The 26152-nt window shown below is 45.5% G+C and overlaps 1 protein-coding gene across 2 annotated transcripts in view; it reads left to right on the forward strand.

Annotated features, from left to right (window-relative positions):
• Positions 1-26152, forward strand: part of marchf8 (membrane-associated ring finger (C3HC4) 8) — a 59964-nt gene that overhangs the window by 29993 nt on the left and 3819 nt on the right. Inside the window, exons 3-8 of one of the 2 annotated variants that reach the window (XM_080849280.1) lie at positions 11079-11129; positions 15346-15425; positions 15794-16618; positions 21442-21622; positions 24334-24469; positions 25497-25511. In XM_080849280.1, the coding sequence (XP_080705406.1) occupies positions 11079-11129; positions 15346-15425; positions 15794-16618; positions 21442-21622; positions 24334-24469; positions 25497-25511 (1288 nt within the window). The remainder of the gene's footprint in view (positions 1-11078; positions 11130-15345; positions 15426-15793; positions 16619-21441; positions 21623-24333; positions 24470-25496; positions 25512-26152) is intronic. The other variant, XM_080849281.1, reaches the window with a different exon arrangement.

Below are 26152 nucleotides of genomic sequence, written 5' to 3' on the forward strand. Positions count from 1 at the left end.
GGTGACTCATGACGTTATTGGTTTTGAAAAAAGTAATAGTATCTAAATCATGCGATCACAAAATATTAAAATAAACCAAAAACATTTAGCTAGTCACTAGTCACAAACCATGACACCGTTGTTTGAATTTGCAGTGTGTTTTCTAAACACTGCACATGTGTTGTCATATTGATGAAGATGTTTTCATAACTTGCTTATATTTTTGTCTATTTGTCTGTTTTCTTAAGTTGCAGTGCGTTGACCCCTTTCGGGCCACCGTAAATAAACATGTTTCCATGCATGCAGGCAGGCACATACATGAACACATTCAGTTACAGGAATATACAGACATACTCTCAGTGACAGATTGATCTGATATTTTTCCACACGATCCTGGGCTTAGCGAATCGCATCATTGATGGCTGCTCAGAATCGGGAGGCTTTGTGTGAAATCCCTCGGTGGGAGGGGAGCAGGAGCAGGAGGAGGAGGAGGAGGAGGAGGAGGAGGAGGAGGGGTGTGATGTGGGGAGATTAGTCGTCACATGGCGCTCCAGAGCTTAAAATCTACCGGAGGGAGAAGGCAAGCGGGGACAGGGAGTGTCTTCAGCTCGACCCAGACACTGGGCCAGCCGTCCGTCCGTCTCCCCTCACCCAGTGGCAGGGTGGTGAGGAGGAGGGGGGGGGGGGAGCGCAGGGGGATGAGCAGGGCCCCCCAGCGGAGGATTTGGCTGGAGGGGGCTCCGGGATCGGGCTTATATTTATGCACACAGCTGATTATCCCCACATTACACCCGTGTTGTGCATTCTGCTTACCCCACAGAAAGTCCAGAGCTGCGCCTCTCCAACTCCAATTAAACAGGCTTAAGGGTGGCGTGTTCAACTGGATAATTTAATCATCCAAACAGGGGGATGGAATGGAGGAAACACATGAAGACCTCGTAGTGAACATGTATTTATTGTAATTTATTTATTGTAAAGAGGTTCACAATTCACCACAAAAGGACTCTTTTAAGGGTCTCAAAGGATCACGCACAATATGTTTCAACATGCCTGTCTAAGCAATACAAAGTAAAACAAATAATGAGGTTAACCATCCTCTTATGAGTGAGACATGCTTAAACCTGTTCATAGGCTGTGTGCTATTTTATATATGCAAGAAGTTAGATAACCATAAAACATCTACATTGGATATAGCAGAGGGAAACTGCAGTTCTAGATCACTTGACCTCTAATTTGTGCTAGTACTTTAGAGAGCAGTGAGAAGGGTTATGTCTCTAGGGAACCCAAACCTCTGAGTCAACATGCTAATTAGAATTCACTGGGCAGAAATAATTCCCTGTGGATTCAACTTACATGAGGCAAAACGCTTTAAAAGAGCAAGCCAAATAAGAACATGGGTATGATGACACGTACACATGACAGTTCAACACTTCACAGCACATTTTCAGACTATTGTGTTTAAGAATGGATACTTAAGGAGGGGATCCACCATTTATAATACGTTTGAGTGTGTACCCATCTGTGAGGAATGCAGTCTAGAAACAGGACAAGGTACAAAGGCTACACTAGAAGAAACAGTCCAAATGCCTGCTCTTTTCCAGCTCCCCTCTCTCCCTCTCTGCTTCCCTCTCTCCCTCCCTCCCTCCTTCCCTCTCTCTGTGTTTCTCACAGTATCTGGTCACATGAAATTCCCCCTCAGCCTGGCTCCCAGCACTCATATTACCTCTGATGCTGATCCCCCTGCAAGCTGATTAGTACAGTTCCACACCATGACGTGCACGGCACACACTATCCCAGAAAGCCCCGTCCATGTAATATGCAACCACATTTCCTCGCTGCCTCCACCTCGCTGGCGGCCCCGCTGCACAAGGGTTGCATGCCACCGTGTTGTGGCCATTTCCTGCACGGACGTGTTGATGTAATTATGTCCGAGAATCGTGGGAGATAGCGGAAAGCCATATTCTCTCTTCGTGGTGATGAAAAGACAGCTATTTCCTGCTCCTCCTCACTGTAGGGATACTTTCTGGTTTCACTTGGCCGTGCCCATGGTTAACTGAGCTAATGGGCATCATCCTGTTTACAGAGGGACATCTGACCTCTGACCCCGGCTCATTGACTCCATTGGAGGGGGCTAACCCAGTGTGGACATTATTTGCCCAATGGTGATTCACAGGCCATGAAGAGACTGTAGTCTGTTGACTTCTTTTTATGTTGAACCCTGTTTGAAACGGAGCTGATATTTTTTCAGTCATTGACGTGGAATCGTTATGTGTTAACAGCGACAACTGTCAGCCTGACTTCCTGTGCGAAATTATCACATCCCATCTCCTGTCAGTTATTCCTGGGCTAAATTGTGCATCTTTGTTTTTCTGCACAACGTAGCATTAAATTAGCTAAATGATATGCTTGCAAACATAGCTTGAGCAACATGGCAGAGCAGTCTGTGTCAGATGTGAAAGTGTGAAAGATTTGAAAGAAAATTGGTAACACTCTTACTTGTTTGGTTGGCCTTTAATAGTCTCTTTTTCTAGGCAGATATAGCATATTGAGGCTGCAGGCATGGTGAAATATAGTATTGCACTGCATTAGGCTGGAAAGCTGCGTGACTGTTTTGGGGCACTGAGACCAGGCCTCCAAACATACCGCCCAAGAAAAGGCAAACACTCATTTTCTGTGGAGACGTTCCTCTTTTCATGTTTTCATGCTGAATTTTGCTTGAAATGAGTTATACATTTCCTCCCTGCCTTCCCCGCCATACTCCCCCTGAGAGTTTGACAAACCAGAGATGGCTCGGGATGGACTCCCTGTTACAGTTAATGGCATGTCATGACTATGAGCCCATCAGAGATGCCAGATGTAGGCAGTGAAGCAGTGAGTTGTTTTTTTGAATGTCATAGTCTGTAGAGTAACTGTGAGGGGGGAGGTAAGCATGGCTGTAACGTATCATCACTGCACCCTTGCCTAGTTCCCAGAATGATAAGCAGAGAGACTGCATGACTACCAGCTCCTCCATTCGGCGGGGTTGGTTGCCCACACTATCTCCATGTGTCCTCGTCTGTCCTCCAGACGGAGCAGAGGGCTGCCGTTATCAGCAGCCCTCAGAGTCATCTCCCTGACTGATAAGCTCATGGGTGAGGCTGTGAATGGAGACGCGCATGTTTGGGTGTGTGTGTGTGTGTGGGGGGGGGGGGGGGGGGGGGGGGGGGGGGGGGGGGGGGGGGACCGTGATCTGTGACCCACTGTCTTCACTGGCAGTCTGTTTCAGCACCTCTTAACGTGACGCTTTGAACGAGTGAATTCCTGTTTCGGTCTCTTCTCAATCTGTCCTCATTAACATTAATTTTCTGTTATCTCTCTCGACACTGGGAAACATAATTTCACAGCTGGTTGTAAAGTGTACACATCAACACGTCTGTCAAAGTCACATCAGATGACTTATTAACCCCCTCCGATGCAAACATACTTATATTAACATGCACTCACATTCACAGGAAGTACTGCTGAGAAAGTCGTAGGTTCTTTCACAGCTTTTGGCAGGTACAGATGCCAGTGTGTGTCTTCTTGCACACATGATTATTAGCAGAACAAACTTGGTGGTCTCTATGAATGAGCAGACACCTTATGCAGGTATACACTGTGCGGTTTTAGGATGTCCCAGACGAAAGAAACATGGGGATATCTTTGCTCATGGCTCCAAAACGTTGTCATCCTACATCACACTGTGAGAGAGGTTCAAAGATGGCCATTGACAGTCTTGTCACAGATATCCTCAGGCTAAATTCTGACAGTGCCAGGAATCTCACAATGTGACTGCTGCTACAACTTACGTCTACTAACCAATCAATAGGAATGCAGCATGAAATGATTCAGTGTGACACTGGTGCCAAACCCATACGTACATTTATGAATGCCAGCAATAAATGTATAAGATTGATGAAATCTCACAGTTGGTCCTGCTCTCTTACCTGTATCACTCCTGGGATTGCTTTGTTGAGGCGTTGAGTTGTTAGCGACATGGTGGCTTCTGGGATCTGTCATGAATTGTGGCATGGTACTTGATAGTTCTCTTATTTGATGGGATGTGACCCACACATGTGTCTCTCTACCAAAGCCCAACGGAAGGCTGGGTGATGAGGTTGAATTATTTCATGCATTTACTTTTCGAAGCAGCACTTTTGTCTGATTGTGTTACATAGCCAAGCCTGCGTATAGGAAAACACCATATTACTGTCCTCTCTGCCAATCTTCCCAATAGGCAGTCCCTGGATTCTTGTGACCAGTTTATTCAGAGCTTCTTCAAACCAAAGGAAAAAAGAACCCCAAACATTCAATTTCCTCTGTACTGATGTTGAAGGAGCACTTTCCCTCAGTCTGAAGAGAAAGACTTTTCTCTTATTGGCCTTCAGCTCTGATGGCTAGTCACACCCACACACTCTAGCTGAGATAGTGTCAGAAAGGTGCCCAGAGTGACTGAGGTCTCAATGGGGTAGCCAGTCCTTCTGAAAGGCCAAGGCCTTTGCAGATGTGATCTGTGCTGGATGCCTGCACAGTCAGAGCTGCTGATGGCTTGAACTCTTTCCGAGGGATGGGCCAGTTCTCTGCATGAGGTGCCCATAAGCTCAGCTCCTCACAGCCACCAACCACAGAGAAAAGAGCTCTAACTAACCTCCGTGGAGAAGCGGGCCTAGCACGCTCTGTGTGATGTGTCAGGAACTTGTGTCACACCAAGATTTCACACCAGTTGTGTGTTTGGGATGTGTGTGTGTGTGGCTGTTTGTGAGTATGCCACTCAGACAGCAGCCTTGGATTGCTCTGCTGTGTGTACTACTAACATGTCATTTGACATGCTATTTAGGCTCACCTTGAAGCCTCTGCTTAACTCAATTTGCCTGGTCCATGGAGAGTACAGACTGAGGATGGAGGCTGCAGTCTCAGGAGGTTTAGGTCTGGAACTCACATTTAACCATACAACCATAAGCCATCCTATTCCCATGTAGCTTGTTCATTGTCCCAGTGTCGCGCAAGTGCTGCAATGCTTACTGAAATATACCTCCATCTTTTGTTGCTCAGCAGAACATGGGTTAAGGACTGAGTCTATAGATATACTATAGCTGGGCAGGTGGGTGACACAAGTCTAGTTCATGCAGCTCTTAGGGCATCAGGTATCATCAGAGTCAGAGTTAGCTGTTATGTATTGAACTGCTCTTGTAATAGCAGACGTGAGATCTGTTAGAATAAGGCCCTACAGTACTGTTCAAAGCCTGCAGCTTTTGCATGTCAGCAGGCATCACTCAGGAGAATTGGTTCTCCTTTTCAACTGCCTGCCAGCCTGCTGACAAGGCAAGCTACAGAATCCAGTGAAATGTTTGTGGCTTTTTCAAACAGCTGTAGCTCGTAAGCTAGACGTTGATGTGTCTTTTGAAATCTGTGCAGTACTGAAAAATGGCCGCCCTCTGTACACTCTGAGAGACTGAGAGAAAGGCGGTGTTCTGTATGTTCTGTGTGCTCGTGCTGCCTGGCCGTCTGTACCCAATGCTCTATTCTAGTTCAATCATTCTGTCCTATTATTCTCAAGGACTACCCATGTATTTGCAGCCTCATTATATTTCGAAAGCACTTATGGCAACCTTGTATACTGGTTCATTATTCCATTTCTGACTGACGCTAAATTGAGGGCACATATCAGTGATGTCCCCCTCTTGGAAAAGCCTCATTCACACATCATAAATGACTTGAATATTTTTATACAGCCATGTTTTTACCTGTTGCATTGTGAATAGGTTTGCCGTTTATATATATATTTTAGATATATATGTTAGATAGATTTCGGTAAGCAAAACATCTTAGTTGAATGCTGTTCTGTTCTGAAATATCATGAAAAGAAAATCATGAAAGGTTGCGATGAAATTGCGGAAGCTGAATGCTGTCTGTTAACTAGAAGCGATAAACCTATGTTTGTGTGCTCAAGACCGATGAATGTCAACATTCAGAGGTTCTTAGTATCAAGGCTGCAGAGAGTTCTGGACTTTTGTCTTTTGGCATCAGCCACTGCTGTTTGATTTGCAGAAGCCTCTGTCTGCCCAAACCAAGGTCAATAATTAAAAACCCACCATGATACAATTTATTGCACTGAAATTCTGCTCATATCTGCCTCTACCTGGGAAAGTCAGATGTGTTTTTGAGTGGTGCATTCTATGCTAGCTGTTACCTTTGCGCTCTGTCTCTCTCTCTCTCTCTCTCTCTCTCTCTCTCTCTGTCTGTGTTTGGGTCACTTGAAGCCTCCTGAGGCTGCGGCATGCTGCTCTTTGGCTGGGTTTTGTGTGTGCCTGTTGTGAAGAGTTTAGAGGCACTGGAGGTTTCCTCTTATCTCCCGTGTAGACGGGGCACCTCCCAAAGGGAAGAGGGCTGCACACTGACTGCTCTTGACCTGACAGTGGGATAGAAACCTCTCAGATGCTATTAAAAACTTGGAAAGTGTTTTTACTTGCTTTCTGTGTGGGAACCACATAGTGGTGTCAAAAAAGTCCTTAAATTCAGCCTTTATCAGTACCTACAGGATTTTGCAATCTTGCGTGTTCACCCAATTGTGGGTTGCAGTTATTTCCATAAAAAAAACGGAAAGGCATGGAATTTCTGCATTACTTGCAATTGACTTTATTGAAATCAAAATCACAGCAATTTTAACCACGCAATCCTGGAGGGACTGCTTAATATATGATCTTCCAGGGAGTTACAGTGGACTGAAGTGGCTATGTTGAACAGGTTCTAGTTAGTATACAAGTTTTTGAGAAAAACAAATATCTAGAAATTTCAAATTTCAAGAAAACGTTCTCCTACCCTGAAATGGGTACACATTTTTCCTTGGAGAATGTTGAATTGTAAATATTACATCTGTAGGCCAGATGATGAGTTGTCTCTAGTCTTTTCTGGTGTGGTTCTCATTTGGCAACACCAGTTGCTTTAAAGGATTTGAACAACCAGTCCTTGAGTTTACCTGGTGAGAAATCCTCCCAGGATATCGTTAACATGGCAGCATTCTCAAGGCTTCTAAAATGATGGTTGAGTGTTTGGTTTGTTTTTAAGCATTTGGTTGTTTTTTGAGAAATTTGTTGTGATGAATGTTACTGCCATTTTCACAATCTTGCATGTTAGATGATGAAAGCACTGGCAACTGGCTGGTGATCCTGTAAAGCCACTGATTGCCATTGTGGTGATGAAAGGCAGAAGGAGATATGCGTGACTGCGCAGGCAGTGCTCTGAACACCAGATCACTCAGAGCCACTCTCATGATGATGACACACCACGGACACACAGGACAAACATGAATCAGACAGCAATCTGCACTGGTGCCACGCCATGTGCACTGCTTCTGTCTGAGGCATTGTTTATTCTGTTCACTTTGTCAACGCCAGTGCCATTTCTCTTTCTTGATGCAGGGTTAATTAAAGTAATTCAGCTTACTTTGTGTTGGCTTCAAGTCAGTTCCATTATCCTTTGATAATCAACTATACAGAGACATTAGTATTCTTAGCTGATCCTGAAGATGGGTTTTCATAAGTCATGAGTCATTTGCACACGGGGTACAAGTCGATGTGCTGAATTCACAAAGAAGATAGGATCCTCAGCATGAAAAACACATTTGATTAATCACTGTGTTGAAAGTTTTATTTTGCGTAATGGACAGATGGGTCTTTAAGTCCAGTCCAGATTCTCAAATATGAACAGAAATGTAATCATTCTGCTGCTCCAAAAAGAGGGTTTTGTATGAAGGGAATCAAATAATGCGTGCTGTGTTTATAATTTAAGTAGCATTTAGTCAACTGTCTAATGGCTTTAGGCATTACAGTTGAATTTGAGTTTATTGAGTGTACTTCCCCAATAGAAAGTGTGTGTGTGTGTGTGTGTGTGTGTGTGTGTGTGTGTGTGTGTGGCTGGCTGCGTGCGCGAGCGAACATGTGTGTGAGTGCACAGATTTGCCCTGCCTGGTTAGGTGCTACTTCTTGTGGTTAAAACCCCCTCTGATAATGGAGAGAGAGATATCCAACATAAAGCACCATCCTCCATCAGACATGTTGCTATGGTAACCCTGAGCAGCCCGAGACAAAAGTAAGGCAGTGCAGTAATTAGAGAGGAAAAGCTTCTCTCTCTCTCTCTCTCTCTCTCTCTCTCTCTCTCTCTCTCTCTCTCAGTGCTTCACCACAGACACCCACTCACCAGGAGTGTGGACAGGGTCTGGCAGCAGAGAGATATGGCAGTAACACAATGAACCAGTACAGGACAAGATGATTCCCATTTAAAAGACATTCAGCTCACATTTAGAACCATGGTATCCCCGTGTAATTTAGAGCTCTCATCTTTATGACAGTGTCTTCCAATCTCTATACAAGTGTGTACAGATGTGCCAAGTTGTTTCTCAGGTTAATTTTCAAAAGGCCTGTTATAGCCTTTCAGGTTTACTATTGGCTATCTGAGCCTTTAAGTTCGAAGTTACTCAGAAACTTAATATTGCATTTGCAAGAAAGTGGAAATATCGAGAATAAAGTTGAAGGACCATGTCGAGAATAAAGTAAAAATTGTGAGAATTAAGTCGAAATGGCCCGCTAGGTTGACAACTTAAATTCTGCTAGGCTGGTGATTTCAAGCTTTAGCATAAAGGAATAGGCTTTACGATACTGATATGACACAGCTTCTTTCGAGAGTTCAGTTGCACCACGTCAGAAACTCACCTTCACACACTCCTTGGATGTATAGGCTACACTCTGGCAGCGGGCAGTCGCTCTCCTAACTTGTTTTGATGTAGGAGTTGACTTTATTTTCGACAATTGGACATTATTCTCAAAATGGAAAAAACCTGATTTATTTTTCAGGTAAAGTTCGAGTTTATTGTCGAATAGCAAAATAAGTCTTCCTCTCATTTAAATATAAATAGTTATATTTAAACAAAAAAAAAATCGTCTTGCTCTACACTAGGATACAGCCATTGGCGTCATGCCCATTGACTCAGGGTGGACTCGTGCCCACCCAACTTTACATAATAAAAAAAAACTGTATTTTAAACATAGAATAATTTGGTTCTATCGTGTTATTTAACTGCTTCTGATTGGACGAGAGACGTTCCATGAGTTGGATTATCCTAGAACAACCCAACTCGGACTTTTCACAGCTAATAATAAATCACTCCGCATTGATGATAACCTTTAATTAAAAAAAATGTATAATTCCAAACCAAGACGTTGACAATGGAACTTTTTTTTTTTTGTGGAGAAACAAAGACGAAATAAAAAAAATTGAATCAATAACTTCGTGTTGAAATGTTAATTGGTTGACTATAGAATTGTTTCATAAAAGCAATATAGTAGGCTACTCCTGCGAGTGGGGTAGGTAAGGGATATTCCCACGGGTGTTGTTGCCTACGCCACTCGGCCTCCGCCCTCGGTGGCTACGGCCGAACACCACCCGTAGGTATATCCCTTACCTACCCCACTCGCACTATATTGCTTAAATGTCCTAACATCACAATTAATGGAAAGGGATGATTTTTCATGCATACATCTTGTTCCCTCAGACCGCCATCGCAACCCATTAGCTGTAACTCCGTAGTTGTGTTTCATTCACGCATTGGTATAGGCAGCTGTGAGTTGCTCTTTGGCAAGACACAGCGCAAATTGTAGCTCAGGCAGACATGCAGACGAGTGGGGAGGTAACAAATAAGCGTTCTCCCTTTGTTATCCGACAGATCCGATCAAGATTAGGGATCAATTGGCTAAACAAAAGGGCACACTGAAATAACGACACACACCTAGAGGGTAGGTCACGCTAGTATGATAAACAGTCATTAGTTGACCGTAATTTATCATCTATCGCCGTTTGAAGTAAACAAATTAGCCTAAGTGTGGACAGACTTGGTAGCTACTAGCTTAACAACATTGTATTTTAGCACTAAATAGCCAAGTCTCAGGACTAACAATCCAATATACAGTTGGTAGAACGTGTGTGTGAGCGCGCGAGCGGTGGACATGACCAAACCATAGGCCGTAATGGTCAACTGTAGGCTTTGCCAGATGTAGGCGTTTCTATGTGTATTTCTGAAAAATGTACGTAAAGGTGGCCACCCCCAAGAGCAGGTTGCATGAAACTCTTAATTATAGTTTTGACATCCTTACCTTTATTTCTCCACATTTCTAACCAATGTGTAACATTGATTATGTGCTGTATGAAGAGTAAACGGTGTACATGTTTTGAACTCTTCACTCTTCAGTCTTTATAATCCAGACAAATTAGAGTCATTTTTTAGGATTCCAAAAATATGCAGTTTGGCCCAGACCAGCCATAAGATAAGAATGATTGATGGTTCTTCTCAAGTCTTATTCTGGGCTTCGAGACATTAGAGATGTGAAATGAGCAGAAAATGGCTTTATGATGATTTAATAACCCCACTCGCCGGCCAGGGTAGATGAATGTGAAGGGCTCTGTAGGTTGTCCCTCAAGTGTATGTAACATTTTTACAGTTTCTGTTTATTTGTTTTGGATTGAGTTTTTTATGACAGGGTTTCCTCTTAAGTTTGGGTTCATCTGTAGTTTAAGCAGCTGAAAATCATTTGGTTTGCAGCCACAGAAATACTGGCCTTGGTTTACCCTTTGGTGAAGCGGCAGAAGTTCGAATAAATGTTAACTTTGTGTGCACACACACAGGCTTAAGTAAATGTTAACCCGTCTGCACACAAACTGAGGACCTGAAAGTCAAACAGTGTTTATGCTAAGACAAATACAGTGGTATTTAGGTACAACTGGGTTGCTGGAGGTATGCCAAAGTCGCATATTTTCATAATCATTCTAACAGAGTAACAGACAATCCATTGCGTTATATTAATGCTGCAGCACTTCTGTTAAGCTGGATGGGAGGATGTCAAAAACACTGGGGACTAGATTAGAAATGTAAAGGGTTTAGTCTCCACCTTTTCATGGAATAATGTCTTAATAAAGAATAGACATACACCTTTATGGTAAATATGATAAAATGTTTTGTTTGTTTCTGCTAGTTGTTGACGTATGTTTAATAGTGGATCTAAATCTTCCCCTTCAATCTGTTTCTTTTCCAGAATGAGAAGCCTCTCGGTCATTCTGCAAGCAGGTCCAGCAACATCTCAAAGGTATGTTAATGTGTGCCTCCCACCACCTGCTGTACATCATAGAGCCCCAGCAACAGAGTATGAGTGTGAGTGAGAGTGAGAGTGAGAGAGGGGGGGTGGGTGTTAGAGAAGGCAAACATCTTTGCCCACAGGGGGTTTGAAAGCAGCAATTCCCCAACTTGTTTTTATCCTCCACCTGCACTCCTGCTTTTAGCTTTCCCTGAAAAGACGAATAAATCAATTAATTCTTTTGAACAAAGCAGCCACGGCAATTGAAACCTGCATACAAGAAGCAGTTTATTATATCTTCTACAAAAAATATTTGCTCAGTTCCAAATAAGATTGTATGTTTAGCTCTGATTGAGCCCATGAGGAGTTCACCTGGCTGCCGTCTTGTTTGTAGTGCCCTATCTACAAAGTCCACCAGATGCTTCTGAATTCCCAGACCCTCGCTGTGGTGGAGAGACACTTAATCCCTTCCTCTGAATTTGTAATTCTCACTGCTGTGGAGAAGAGTGGAGGGATAAAGATATGGCTGATATCTCTCCTGTTTGTCCTTAGGTTGTATTAAAACCAGGTGCTCTCTTTCTCTATGTTTATCTCATTCCTAGAGTTTGCACCGGTTGCTAAAGCCACGCAAATAACCGCAGAGGAATTTAACCCAACTCAAAGAATGCTTTTTCACACTGCCCTGTGTATCCTGTAGAAATAATCGCCCTCTTCCTGTTTTTTGGGTGGTCAACGTCTTGTTTACAGTGAAAGGGCAGGACCTGGGCTGTCATGATGTAGGCACTGTGTGTGTGTGTGTGTGTGTGTGTGTGTGTGTGTGTGTGTGTGTGTGTGTGTGTGTGTGTGCCACCAGGGTTGAGGCAGGGATCAAGCTGGGCATTCATGATGTAGGCACTGTGTGTGTGTGTGTGTGTGTGTGTGTGTGTGATTGTGTGTGCCACCAGGGTTGAGGCAGGGATCAAGCTGGGCATTCATGATGTAGGCACTGTGTGTGTGTGTGTGTGTGTGTGTGTGTGTGTGAGTGTGTGTGCCACCAGGGTTGTGGCAGGGATCAAGCAGGGCAGTCACTTTCACTCTGGCGTGTATCTCTACCTCTTAGTGCAGCTTTAGTGCACTTCTGTGCAAGAACGAGCCTCTTAACAGATAAACCCATTACATGCGCTAATAGATGTCAGGGTCACCTCATCTGCGGGACGCTCCACTAGGCCAAGCGCCGCACGTCTGTCCTACCTCAGTCCACAGGATTTATTTTTTTACGACAGTGTTGTGAAATATGGAACACTAATGAAGCTTCTATAAATCGATTAATGGTGAGGGTAAGCATTGAGTTCAGATTTGATTCACTGTCGCGTACGGCAGTATATCCTATCTAATCCATGCTCCAGAACGGAGATATGCAGTTATGTCTCGAAATGGCAGACACACATGTTGTGCATTAAATCAGTGTGAAGCATTAAATCAACCTCTGCATTCTATTACAGTGTGTGATCAGTGTGCTATTTCACTGTTATTAGTTTATTTGAGATTACCAGGGCTGATTATTCTGTGAGTGTTTTTCTACTCTTTTCCTGTTTTTACGGTTTTCAGTTTGAACGTGCTGGTTTAGCCAGTCAAGCTATCATGCTTCTGGGCTCCTGTGCTTTGCTCCATGGTGCCTCCTGAACTGATTTGGGGTATTAAAGTATTACATTTATTGCAGAGATAAAACACTGACCTGCCGATGAGCTTGTGTCCTTGGCATGCCAACCCAACAGCTGGTAGGGCAGACCTTGAGCCCGCTGCCGCTGGCTCTATATCCTTGTCTGCCATGCACAATATATTTGACAGCGTTCTGGTGAGTCCTCTGCTTGGAGTTTGCAGCAGCAGCATCACCACCAGCAGCAGTAGCAATGGCAGCAGTAGCAATGGCAGCAGCAGCACCAGTAGCAGCATCTGTCAGGCTGGCTCTGAAACCCCTCTATGAAACACAAGTGCCTGGAATCAAACAGATGACCAGGCTTGGGATTTTTTTCGTTTGGCCTAAAATGTGTCAGTTGTCGGGAATTACAAATTGCTGGGCATAGGCGTCATCTGAGCTCCGAGGCGCTGTTTGCTAAGTGTTCACAGTGTGTTTGTAGTCCGATACATCATTGACAGAGTCCTGCTGCAGGGCTTTATGTGCTTTTAAGATGCTTCAATAAAGCTTATCGGAGTAATGGCAAGCCTGTATCTTCACAGGGTGGCGGCTCTTGGAGATCGGCGCCTAGCTGGTGTGTATCGGTCATTCCCAAAGGATTATGTCACCGCCTGCTGCAGGATGAACTGAAACTGACACACGCATTGGTCACGCAAACATTCCACGACTCTGTGGACAGTAAAGTAGCATGAATGGAATGTGACATATGCAATGCGCTGTTGGTCCTCTGCTATAGATTAACTTTGAGTGAAGCCATCCAAGGCCATCTCTGAGCCCGCCAGTGAACCGGAGCATAATAGAGCACTGCCATAGCATAACAGACTCTTTTTTTAAAGTAGGCTCAGTAAAACATCCCACTAGAATCATCTCCAACCATTGTGCTTTATCACTTGCTCAATCTCTTTAAAGTGGTGGATGTTTTAAGGCTGGGATCCTCTCTTGGTTCCACTGTCGGTCTCATTCACTGCTGTTGATGCTAATGATGGAGGAGAGTTTCTGGAGCGCGTAATTCGGTGCTGGCCGGCGGGGCTGCTGCTGGGTCACAGGGTTCCCTGCTGAGTGTGGAGCTGCAGCCCTTATTAGTTCCCCAGCTCCCACTTCAACTCCAGGAGCCTGACGCCTGACGCCTGACGCCTGCACGCACGCACACACTGTCTGGTCACACAGGGGTCTGCAGGTTTACAGGTCTCTCTCTTTCTCTCCCTCTCTCTCCCTCTCTCTCTCTCTCTCTCTCCCTCTCTCTCCCTCTCTCTCTCTCTCTCTGTCTCTACGTCTCTCCCTCTCTCTCTCTCTCTCTGTCTCTCTCTCTCTGTCTCTACCTCTCTCCCTCTCTCTCTCTTTTTTGGGACGTTATATTACATCACTCTTTACTATATCACAGAGCATATAGAAAGTTACTGTGGCCTACATGAGGTGCACTGAGGACTGCAGTAGCTGAGTGGACCATTTACATCATCACACAAGTCGCGAGGTGGCTAATACCTTATGTCCAATTAGAGGATGGTGGATCAGACAGATTAGTTCCCAGTACTGCTGTAACTTAAGAAAAGTGATTTAGAGATGTGATACTTTGGGAATATGAATCAATTAAACGGCCATTATTGTAAGAGTAATATATATATATGAGACATAAACGGACTAAGATGTGTTATGCCTGAAGTGCGTTCATAGAAAGGTACTATTGGACAACATTTGCTCTCTTCCTTTGTGCTGCTTCTTGTCTAGCTCATGTGCTTGAAGCATAGTCAACTCTGTAGAGGGCTAATTCTTGCTCTGTTAGAGTCTTCGCTCTAGGCCCTAGTTTGGAGATGTATTTTTAGGTCCTGTCGGTGCGGGGGGTTTGTGACTACAGTGGCCCTTGTGCATCACTGGCAAAAACACAGAATATTCACCTCCGACGGTGGAGACAGAAGGAAAACAGCTTCACAGATCCTATCTGATGAGAATGCTTCTTTACTTTCCGTTTGAACCAACACCCATTGAGACTTGTGTAAGGAGGTGTATTTTTAAAGATGGCAGTGCTGTATGAAGGGTGCCAGAGGTAAATGTGATGTGGACGTTAGACCAGCCTTCCTGTCCTCTAAAGCTGTGGCTCACATACCCATCATCAGGGCGGACTAAATATAGAAGCCTATTTATGTGATCAATCCTCCCATTCCAGCCCCCAGTTGACACATTTTATTCATTTTTTTGTTGTTGTTGATTTCAAAATAGTGCTTTAAAAATTCAGTCAGATTTGTATGCTCTGTTTTATGAATTTGTAAGTGTGTGTGTTCATATGTGAATATACGTGTAGAACACTGCTCTGCACGCTCAATTCTGTATTGATCCCTGCCAAGCCTGGGGCTGTAAATTCTTTGTTAGTTACAGATCAGATCGATAGGTAATCAGTCCCAGACCTAGATGGAGAAATGATGCAGTCAGTGTCTGCTGCCTATGTGATTGTGATAACTGGCAAAAATAATATCAGGGTAGCACCTGGCATGACAAGTGATGCTCAAGTAACTGAACAAACCAATGAAAAGCATCCTCTCTCTCTCTCTCATTATCCAGGCGGGGAGCCCGACATCAGTAAACGCCCCAAGCACCTTTTCCCGAACCTCAGTCACCCCTTCTAGCCAGGACATCTGCAGGTATGTTGACGCTGTACTCTGTGCTCTGTGTCATATGCTGACTCCAACCTTTAGCTGTCTTACATGTGTCCCCTGTGTAACGCAGGGACCGAACCTTTGCTTTTAAGGTTCAGGGTTCATGTGTTTCAGACAGGTAACTGATCCCTCCATAAGTTGTGAAGGCCGCTCTCACTCCCTCTCGGGCGCATGATCCTCTAATCTTCCTCTTAGCTCTGTCCTTTCCCACCTTTTGAGTCCTCTGTTTGTTATCACCAGTGCATGCCATTTTGGGGTTTCATTTTCTTCTTTCTTCTTCTTTCCCATTCTTTCTCTTTTCTTTTTGCATCCCTCTTGCCTGCGTCTGTCTCCACCACTCTGTTGTGTGCCAGTTCTATTGTGGTGGCACACGATCAGGGCTCCCAGAAGCCCTTGCACACCACCGTGGTGTTGCTCAACTCAAATGGCAAAAGCGCCACGTCCCCCCAGAGCGTCACCACCCTGTACTTCCCGCCGGACTCACCCGTCAAACCCAAGCCCAAGCCCGCCGCGTTCGGAGCGGATTGGCTGTCGCTGCTCAAGGCCCCGGTGAACATCCGGCGAGACGACGGCACGCTGAAGTTCTCCCGCTCCCTCAATGACATGGGCCAGAGGATGGACAACCTGTGCAACGGTCTCCACTTCATTGACCGCACATGCTCAGATGGGGAGCTGGGCGTGGAGCTGGAGGTGGCGCCCGAGTGCGTGGTCACCCACGGCAAAGCCTGTCTCGCTGGCAAACCTGCCCACCCGGCCTCCTTCGCCACCAACTACAAGTTTGTGGGCGGCCCACTTCCCGAGCAAACCCTGTCGGCGCCGCCCGTGCCTGTGCCCATACCGGATCCCCAGAAGGGCTCCAACCTGCTGCGCGTCTTCTTCCCCTTCACCCGCTCCTCCACAGCCGGCAGCCTGCACGCCTCGGAGCTGGGCAGCCTGGCCTCGCGCCTGCACATCACCAAGTCTGCCAGCGCGTTGCTGGAAGGCAGCGAGTCCTTCTGCGCCGAGGACGTGGGCGAGGACGAGGTGTTTGAGGAGGAGCCCCTGCCCATGCAGCACTGGCGGCTGAAGGTGGAGGGCCTCCGCGCCCCCCTGTGCTCCTTGGAGTGCGACAGCGACCTGGACCCCTGCCCCTCACCTGGCCCGATCTCGCCATACTCCCTGTCGGGTGACTGCTGCAGGTGGGTCCTCTAGGACGTCCCGCTCCTGCCCCGCCCTGCCCCACTCCGCTCAGACCTCCCTCCCCTGTGAATGGTGCTCATGTAGATCTCCCAGTGCCGGCCTCCCTCCCCCCACGCCACCCCCTCCCTCCCCCCTCTACTTCTGCCAACCACACCAGGTCTGGGAGTGAGCTGCAGTCTAGAGGCTAAAGGACTCGACTGAAGAAGACCAAATCCTAATACAGATGACAATTCCACAATGCTGCTCTCTCACAGTCAAAAAGTATTTTTTAGACCTACAGTGTCACTAACAGTGACTGATGTCTGTGTGAATGACATGTCAGGGTCAAGTGTCTTTACATTTGTCTTCATGATCAACGTTTGATTGAGACGCATTAGACCGCAGCACAGGAGCTGCTCTCAATGGTTACAGGCCTTGCAGCTTTCCATCTGTGGCTCACATGCTCTATCACTATGTCTTATAGTCTTATATTAGCCTGGTGACACCAGCCTACGTATTTCCGCCTGAATTGATTTCAAGCTCATACTCAGTCTGGCCCAACCCCATTGACAATCGTCTCCAGAACTCAAAATTTTGCAGGACCAATCAGCGAACAGTTCAGAGCTGTGACGCAAAACTCGCCTTGGAGGAAAAGACACGAAAAGCTATCGGAAAAGTTGTCTCAACTCTCGAGAACATCAGAAAATTAAAAGGAGAACAAGAGTATTTTCTTGTAAGTTTTATGATTGGAAAGGACGTCGTAGCTCTTCTCCCAACTGGCTTTGGGAAGAGTTTAATCTACCGAATGCTTACTAAACGTTGCTGATTGGTTAAGGGAACTCCAATGATTTTAAACCTCAAGATAAGCACCCGCCCATCTCGGAAACCAAAATGCATTGGGTTGGCCCAGACTGAAAGACGGAATGAAATGGAGTCACAGGCTGGTAATGGCCAGGCTAGTCTTATATACCAGTGAGTACGTTTTCACATGCTGTTATGGATTGGTTTTAAAAGCCTGTGTGTGTGTGTGCGGAATATTCCAGCTAGCAGTTGGCACTCAGGGAAAGCCTGAGAGAGCCAGAGGAGTGTTGACTGGTCTGTTGCTGCACTGGTGTTTCTCTATCCTCCATCTGGCTGTCTTCTCATTGGCCGCTCGGCAGGGGAATGCATTAGGGAAGGGAATACGACAGAAGCTAGAAGCAGCTAGCCCACCACTGAAACAGGGCAAGATGACCAAGATCTGCCTCTGCTATCCAGGTTCATTGGCCTGTCTGTTCACACATCAGGACTTGTAGGATATGACATCAGAGAGTGAAGAGTTAGTCATCTACATTAAATGTCAACATTTTATTGTTTGCTGTTTTTGTGGAGCTGGTTATTAGTGATTTCTATGTCCAAAGGCTGGTTTGCATTCCCTGCTCATTCAATGTACTTAAAGGAGGTACTGGAAACTCTTTCAGGGCTAAGCAACACAATGTTTTCCTCGCACAGTCGAAGTGTTTTAAGATCAGTTTGCAGCTAAAAAAAAATGTAATCCCTGTGACGTATTAAAGTACCCGGCAAAGCGATCCTCCTCCAAGATTCTGATCTCAGACCTGGTCCCTGGAGCCTAAGTGCTCTCTCACAGTGGCACCACCTGATTTGTTTACAGCCTGGACCCGGTCTCAGGCCAGCTTCCCGTTTCCACATGTCCTCCTGGAAGCACACACACCGCCTTGCAGAAACACGTGCTCTGAAAATAGTTGAGGTGTGGGGAGCTCAGAGAGCGTAGCAGAGATTATTGCCTTAAAATAGCCCGAGATGTTGTGTGTTCCAGATTTCTGTGACGAAGCTTGTCAGGTCAGCGAGCTGGAATAATGCCCGGGGGGCTCAAGGCTAAGTGCACACCTGTATGTGTTACCGCATGAGCGGCAAGAACGTGTATCAGCATGATGAAGGGTTATGCCAGAGAGAAAGATAAAGAGATAGGCTGTGTGTGTGTGTGTGTGTGTGTGTGTGTGTGTGTGTGTGTGTGTGTGTGTGAGTGAGAGTGTTTTTTATTTTTCACAGGATGTTTTATAGGACAGGACACACTCTTCTCTTTCATGGCCTCCCCAAACTGCGTCAAGTAGTTGCTGAAACACAGGAGGCTGGGATCTGGGATGGCATTTTCAGCATCCCAAGCACACAGAGAGGGGAGGTGGCAAAGAATGGGGAAGGCTTTTTAAATGTACTAATTGGATTTTAGCTCTGTAATCTGGGTGGATCTAGGAGTCTGTGATTAGCTTAAGAAGTTCTAACTTACTGCTGCACAGGGCTTGAAAAATCAAAGAAGGAAGAACAAAGCACCTTGTTCTATTACTTTCCCTTTGTGCATGTGGCAATTTCACCACGATGTTGTAAAAACAGATAGGTCATGCAATTTTGATACATTTTAAAGAAAGGAGTGAGAGTGCATACTAAAACAGAAGCAACTTCATGATTTGAATGTGGGAGGTGGAAGGTTATCATGGAGGTGGTTTGTCAGTTGTGATGGTCGGATATTCTCAGGTGACAGACCCAAGCATTGTGACGGTACTTAGGACTTCTTGAGAAGATTTAGTATTGATCTAGTAGCCTATGTCCTTCTTCCTTTAGACACACTGATGGCTATCTCTTCAAAATAGATATAGTGGACCAAAGAGGAACATATGTGAGTCTAGACTGTATTATCATTAGTAAATATATGGCTGTGCTTTTAAACCTCAAATGAAAACAGCACTGCCTGAAAGTGGCATATAAAGGAGGCTACAAGATGCTGCAGCGCATGCAAACAAGATGGCTTCAAGGTAAACTGCAAGTGCTCTGTATCTCTACTTTCTCGGTAGAGTGCCTTTGCAGGAAGTTGTCTGAAGCTATGGAAAGCCTGTCGTGTCTAGGATATAAAGAGGGCCTATTTTAGCTTTTGTTAGTGCTGTCTTTTAATCTTGTAAGGCCTTGACCGGATCAGTAGGGCCTTGGAACAAATAACATCCTGGTCATTCTCTCTCAGAAAAGCCAAATGATCTCAGACACAATCTATCTTCTAAGAAAAAGAGGGGGTTACCAAGAAAGACATTTTTGCTCTAGACAAAATGTAATTGGGTAACACAGATTTTCCAGAGATAAATAAGACACAAAATGACGTACTAACCGCACTGGCACCGTAAAGGACTGGTCAGTACAGTTATCTTCAAATTAATAGACAGCTGCTGGACACACACACGCGCGCACACACACACACAGTGCATCAAGGTCAATTTGAATCAAGTTATCACCCTGTTCCTGTTGATGTTACTGTATGAACTTATTGCATAGTTATGGAAGCAATCGAGTGAAAACTAACATTTTAGTTAAAAACTATTTACAACAAGAATAGCCACATAGAATTTGGTTGTTATTGAATACCTGCTAAGACTGACCCCCAAAAAGCCCATTCATCTGTTTTGATCATCGCTACTCTGCCATCCTAGTCTTTATTGTGTATCTCTTCTATCTGGGCATCTGAGAGTGGTGGAATGGCTGCAAAGGGCTTAATAATTGTTCTGCTCCCAGTTCCTCCCTCTCAGCCTCTGGCCATTTCCAAAGCAATTATCTCCACTGGCTTCCTGATGATGTATCATAGCGTGTCCACAAAAGGCTCTTTCAAGCGGTGGAGGCATAGGAGGCTTTCGCTGCCTCCTCCATACACTTTCACGAGCGCTGTTAATGCTTGTGTGTCTTTGATGTTGTCTTCTGAAGCTGTGAGTTTGTAAACAGCTCGGGGGCAGGCAGCAGTTCCTCAAACACGAGAGAGAGATGTGAAAGTGGCGGCTGGCCTCACGCTTGTGTTTCACATCCATCACGAGCTCTCTTAGAGAGAGGACATTCCCCCAATGCTGTGCCTGTGTTGTTTTTCTGTATTTTTCTCCCTGTGTTTGTGGCTTAGATGAATATGTATGTACACGTTCATGTGTTTATATTGCATCTCTGTAAACACATTCGGTTGTGCACTCTTTAAAGTATTTTCCAAATTTGTTGACGGTAGTTGCTGTTGTGAAATGACATTTTTCAAAGTGCTGCCCCTTGCCTCTCTCCCATAGAACACTCTCTCGCTTTCTCTCTCTTTCTCTTTCTCTAACTTTAGCAATCTGTATCTTATCTCTCTCCTCCACTCCTCCGTACTGACAAATGGCTCCTGTCATCTGTTCACTAGCCGTATAGTGCCAGCAGCTGGCGCTGATATGATTTAAGGCTGTTAAAGGGTCCACTGTACACAATCTGTATAATGAATGTGCGATCGAACCTCTCCTTAAAAACCAAGGCTCTATCGGCGAACTGAGAGTGTTGATTTAATGCACTGGGCTCTGGTGTAATCAGAATGGGCTCTGGCTGACCAAATGGAAGGCTAGGCCTGCCTCTGTGGTGGTGTCCTCAGACATGCCTGACAGAAAAGTTTCTTCACTTTTTATGTTTTTTCTCAAGCCTCTCCCAGGTCCACACACATCACATTTGCAAATACATCACCTTTCTCGATTCATTTTCACCTCTGTTCATCACGGATAAACAGTCTCATCTCTGTAAATTAATTCCATTCTTTTTCAACCCTGCAAGATACTCTCAGAGCTGTTGTCAAAGGCGTTTTTGTAAACAAAATGCGCCCACCTGCTCCCATTTTTACCAAATTAGTTTGTTGTAGTTTTGACATGCTAGTGTTCATAGATGTAGTGAATGTGTGTCTATGTGAAATAGCCGTTTTCTGTATGACTCACTAAATACATATAATAAAGGACATCCAAGATGTGAACCTTTCTAAAGACAGTTTGACTGTAAGTATATGTATATATATATTTGTGTGTGTGTGTAGGATCTGTCACTGTGAGGGGGATGACGAGAGTCCGCTGATCACGCCGTGCCACTGCACAGGCAGCCTGCGCTTTGTCCATCAGTCCTGCCTGCAGCAGTGGATCAAGAGCTCAGACACACGCTGCTGCGAGCTCTGCAAGTATGAGTTCATCATGGAGACCAAACTCAAGCCACTGCGCAAGGTAACACACACACACACATCCGCACACGCACACTCACACTCACAGACACACATCCGCACACACCTGCACACGCACGCACACACACACACACACACACACACACACACACGCACACACGCACATCCGCACACGCACACATGCCCTTTGAGTTTGTTCAGCTTACCATTCAGCAACATGTGGAAAAGGTCAGGTTCTTTTCCTCATCTGTCCTCTCTTTGTTCTATTGAATGTATGACTAATTAAAATTTTCTCCCCAACAAAAGAAGACTCAATGTTTTTCATCCAAATGAAATGGTACAATTGGGCATACTGGTGAAACGGGATAGAACTAATAATGGTGTGACGTTTTGGTTCATTTTTGTCGAAGATACAATTTGTATGTTTTTGTGTATTTCCTGGAACACAATGAAAAAATTCTAGCTCAAGACTATTGCCATCATAGCAGACAGGTTTCCCATCAGAATTCCCTCTGCCTCGATGTCTAGTCTTTTGAGGAAAGCCAGTGACGTGCCTTCTGTCCCTCAGTCCTGAGAGAGGACCTCTCTTAATGAACTTCATGTTTAGTGCTCTAGGGCAGATGCTGACACACAAGGCAGGTCCTGACAGCCAAGCCAATCAGGTGGGAGGTGACTCAGTGCCCAGCTGTCAGCGTAGGTTAATGGTAGTGAGGCATTTGACCCTTTTGCTACAATCAATCGAATTCAGAATGCTCCTGGTTGGTAAGGCCGTGTCGAAACATATTTGATCGGCTGGTTTCAGCTCCGCAGGCAACACATATATATATATATTTGTGCGCATTAATGTGTGCCAGGGGAAAGACGTGACAAGCACTCTTATTTTGGGGGGATGGCATTTGTGGTGAAAATATTTATTTACTTTTAGAGGAATTTGTTCTACGACACAGCATGATCACTTTCATCTTTCTGTGCTAGAAATGTTTCTGCTTCATTTTCCATTTCAATATTTTATAATCATCTTGAGTCCATGTTGACTCTCTCTCTCTGTCTGTCTGTCTCTCTCTCTCTTTCTCTCTCTCTCTCTCTCTGTCTCTCTCTCTCTCTCTCTGTCTGTCTGTCTCTCACTCTCTCGCTCAGTGTATCTATCCATCTATGGTTTCAGTATGTATGAGTACTTGTAGGTGTATACCTTCTGTTATTATCTGGCTGCCATATGATCAATTATTAAGGCCAAATTGGTGGCAGACTCTGTTTCACAGGGCTGAAACACAGCACTCTAATGTGGTTTAGCACAGGCACATCATGTAAGCAGCCTGCCTGCCTGCCTGCCTTCCTGGGTGGGTGTGCTACCCTCCCCCTCCCCACCCCCTCTGTCCTCCCTAGGCATGATTCATGCTTTTTGGGATGGAACCCATTTATCCAATCAATGGCACTTTGATCTCTGTGTGCTGGAAATGTTTGTGTAGCAGAGAAGAGAAATATGTGTTACCTTAGTCTCTAGTTCACACTAAAGCCTTTTACTTTGGAATTGAGGGCGCCATCGAAATGCCAAGGCTGGGATTACACGCTGTTCATGGACATTTTTGCGTGCATCCGTAATTAAATGGAATTCTTTATCAATAGGAATGAAATGACTGAACAGCAAATTTAGCACTTCAAGGCCTTACAACAAAATGTTTTTTTCGTGGGGGTCCTGGACTGAGTTACAGCCTATAAATAGTTGAAGAGCCGCCACTGGTCTAAGATCACATTGACTGATCCACATCAAATATTGATCCTGCAGTTTAGAGGGGAAAGGCCAGGCCACTGCAGCGAGGGGCTGTGCTGCCTCTGTTGTTGTCATGGAGAGCGCTATCCACTCATACTATGATGGAAACTGTATGTTCAAGTGAGACACTGTGTTTTGTTTGTATCTTATTTTGTTGTGTGTTGTGTGTGTGTGTGTGTGTGTGTGTGTGTGTGTGTGTGTGTGTGTGTTTTCAGTTTGTGATTGCTCCTTTGTTATGGTTGTGTGCATCTTACAACAACTTTACACCATATTTGTATTTTAGTCTCACCGTGAGCACCGCTGCAGTGCATAATATTCCATCTGTGTGGGGATACTATGTGTGTGTGTGTGTGTGTGTGTGTGTGTGTGTGTGTGTGTGTGTGTGTGTGTGTGTGTGTGTGTGTGTGTGTGTGTGTGTGTGTGTGTGTGTTGTGTCTTAGTGAATGTATGTTTATTTTCAAGTGATGGAACCTGCAGGTGAAAGTTTGTATGTATGAGAGTGTTTGTGTCTGTCTGTTAATCTGTCTCAGCAGGAGAAAAAGCGTTTGGGTGTGTGCGTGTCTGTGACTGTGTGTGTGTGTGTGTGTGTGTGTGTGTGTGTGTGCGTGTGTGTGTCTGTGTGTGTGTGTCTGTGTGCCCGCGTGCCTGAGCATGCCTCTCCGTAGCAGAGGCTAGCGCAATGCTAAGTGAAACACTGTGAACACTGTATGTCTCTTTCAATAACAAATGATTCCAAATTACATTTTTACATGATTGTTTCATTTGTAGTGGGATATACAAACTTGTGATCTAGTTTGTATATGTCTCAGTGTGAAGTCTGAAGTGTGAAGTGCTGTACCCCTAGTGTTCATGTGTTTAATTGTGTGTGTTTGTGTGTGTGTGTGTGTGTGTGTGTGTGTGTGTGTGTGTGTGTGTGTGTGTGTGTGTGTGTGTGTGTGTGTGTGTGTGTGTGTGTGTGTGTGTGTGTGCATGTCTTTGTCTCTCAGTGGGAGAAGCTGCAGATGACCGCGAGTGAGAGGAGGAAGATCATGTGCTCCGTCACCTTCCACGTCATCGCCATCACCTGCGTGGTGTGGTCACTCTATGTGCTCATCGACCGGACGGCGGAGGAGATCAGAGACGGTTAGTCCCCACCACCCCCCAACCAAGTGTTAGTCTGCCTAGCGAGGCCTCCTCTTCCTCCTCTTGCCCTCTCTCCTGTCCTCCTCGGCTCCCCAGGCTCAGACCAGTGCTCCAGATCTCCCACAGCGTTAGCCGTTAGCGGAGGGGGAAAATGACTCGGCTGGTGATCACCTCGCCCATAAAAGGGAATGATTAGAGCAGCCTAATGACACCCCCTATTTTCTCATTTAGTTTCTCATTTCCATCCGACGGCACTTAGTGCAGATAAGGATGCGCTGAAGATGCTATTATGTTTCATGTGCCTCAGATCTCTAGTTTTTTGAAGCTCCATGTAAAACAGCTGCTCCACTGATACCAGTGCGGGCTGAGGACAGGGCCCCTGAGCCGGCCCACATCTAGCCCACACGCAGCTGCTGTTGGGGGGGCGGGGGTTGTGGGGAGAGGGGTGGGGAGGTGGGAGCAGTAGCTCTTGCAATGACAATGTGGTTCATCTGATGGAAGGAAGAGAATTTGACGTAAGCTGCCTTAAGTGTCTCTCCATGTTGCTCCTGAACCTTTCCTTGATGTGTGTCCCTGAGGGTGGTGCAGTGTGTGGGAGAGGGTCCTGGTGGGATTGTTGTGTTTTTGTCTCACACTAATGACTCGACTGAACAACTGATATAAACCTTAATGTGAAGACTCATGGGGAGAGGTTGGCTGGGTTAAAGGGTTGATTGCTGCTTTTGGTAGATATTATGGTATCATTTCTGCAGCCCGGCAGAGAAGAGGTGCAATGCGTTTATGCCATGGGAACCGCCTCAAGACAGTCATGTTTTCACAAAAAATGCTACAGGACCTAATCTAATGTTCTAAAATAAGTTGCACACTATCCACTATAATTGCAGCCTCAGCAGCACTGGTTGTGTCAGGGAGTTGTTAGCAGATGCTAATGTATGCAGGAGTATAGATCCTATGCCTTCCCAACCTGCCAATAGCTTAATCCTATCCTTAGTAACGCAGTATACCCCCACTCTCTTTAACCATGCAGCCGGGAGAATACCAGGTAAACCATCCCAATATTCAATCTGTTCTACTAAACAATTCTGGCACTGCAGCTGTGATCTATGTATATTTATACTCTACATGATTGCCTCTCCCCTTCCTCAACCTCCCCTCCCTGACGGTAGAAATGATCTGGTTGTTTCATCCATCATTTCTGACCTGACAAGCCGATCATACTGCCCCAGCATCCACAACCTGAACACTCTCTGTGTCCCCTACACTCACTTCCTCACCAGCAGTCAGCTCAGCTCGGCTCCATGCTATTATCAGAAGCGTAGCAGGCGGAGGTCATGGTTGAAATTGTCACAGGTAGCAGTTTTCTGTGAAATGAGGTCCAACACTTACAGCTGTCACTCATTGGCAGGGTACCTTTTGACTCGGTGAGAGGCCCGCTTGAAGACTCTGAATGAGCGCCTTAGAATATCACATCACATTATGTCTCAATAGAGGACAGTGCACGGGAGGCAGCAGGGGCGCCGCTGGCCCCTGTGATCCACACTAGGGGAAGACGGCATCATTCTCTCCTGACTTTCTCCCTTGCTGGCTTGGCTTAGACTGTGTCCCTCCACTCCTGGTCCCCACATAGATTAGTGGAGCACCCCCCTATCCACAAATACTAACCGCCTTTCTTTGTGCCTCACC

The sequence above is a fragment of the Sprattus sprattus genome (genome assembly GCF_963457725.1).
Source record: "Sprattus sprattus genome assembly, chromosome: 12".
NCBI classification, from domain to species: Eukaryota; Metazoa; Chordata; class Actinopteri; order Clupeiformes; family Clupeidae; genus Sprattus; species Sprattus sprattus.